The sequence below is a fragment of the Stegastes partitus genome, unplaced genomic scaffold, assembly GCF_000690725.1.
Source record: "Stegastes partitus isolate 25-593 unplaced genomic scaffold, Stegastes_partitus-1.0.2 Scaffold188, whole genome shotgun sequence".
Taxonomy (NCBI): domain Eukaryota; kingdom Metazoa; phylum Chordata; class Actinopteri; family Pomacentridae; genus Stegastes; species Stegastes partitus.
Window position 1 is genome coordinate 110,910 of NW_007577919.1, and position 1,121 is coordinate 112,030.

A 1,121-nucleotide genomic window follows, 5' to 3' on the forward strand; every position below is an offset into this window, starting at 1 on the left:
GTACACTGTAAAACATTTTAAAGGTTTTGCAAGTAAATAAATACTTTATTTACATGATTTTAAAAGTTATTTTCTGTAATCTAACAAAACAGGAAAAATCTGTAAAGTAACAAAAAATGATTTTCCATGTTCTAGTCCCTAATATATATAATAAATAAAATAACTTTTTAAAATGTAAATATTTGCACATAAATTTTTTTAGCTGATTTTAATACTGTAAAGAATTTGTAATTTTATCTTGAAATAAAAAATTGTAAAATAAAAAATAATGTAATTTTATTGTCAAATGTTGCTTAAGAAAAAAAAAGCCATTTGTACAAGTAGCAGTTTTTAATGTGGACATTATTCAAATATTTTAGGGTTTTACAAGTAAATACATACTGTTTTATACAAACAAACAAAGAAAAAACAGAGAAAATGTAAAATAACGGTAAATTGTAAAAAAAAAAAAAAAAACATTTGAAATTGAAATTGTTTAAAATGTCTGGAGTGTAAATACATAATTAAATTAAAAATGCAACACATAGCTGTTGTTGTTAATTTACTTAATTTTCTTGTAAAATATCCTAAAACTGTCACTTACACAAAAGTAAAAAACCTCAAATGACATCACTGAATAGACGCTCACCTGAATAATTTAGAATTTTACTAAAAGTAGAAATAATCACGATAAAATAAACGTAAACCTGAAACCAGACAAGAGTCGTGGGTGTTTTTATGACTAACATGAGCGACTTCATTCAAACCAAACAGGTCAATCTGTGAACTGATGAAGGCAAAGCGCCGTCTGGTTCTGAGCGGTCCAGCTGGACGCCTACCTGCAGGGGGACGTTCCAGGCCATGTAGACGTGGCTCCGGTGCTGGTCCATCCAGACCTCGGCCACCCGCAGAGCGTTCCTCCTCACGTGGGCCGTCAGGTTCTCGGTGTAGGGCTTGTGGGCGCGCTCGATGTGGGCGATCCGGGAGCAGGGCAGAACCTCCACGCTGCCGCCGCACTGCCACACCTGAGGAGACAAAGACCAGCAGGTTGGAGGCTTCATCAGCGACGGCGGGCAGGAACCATTTAGATTGAGACCATCATTTTATAGTGAGTTTGAGTTTCTGTTGGTGGTGATTTAGCC

General features: G+C 35.3%; 1 protein-coding gene across 1 annotated transcript in view; it reads right to left on the reverse strand.

The window, feature by feature from the left end:
- The window catches only part of LOC103356173 (polypeptide N-acetylgalactosaminyltransferase 18-like), a 160,251-nt gene that overhangs the window by 31,079 nt on the left and 128,051 nt on the right, over positions 1-1,121 (reverse strand). The window contains exon 7 of the mRNA XM_008280244.1: positions 819-1,004. Within this exon, the coding sequence (XP_008278466.1) occupies positions 819-1,004 (186 nt within the window). The remainder of the gene's footprint in view (positions 1-818; positions 1,005-1,121) is intronic.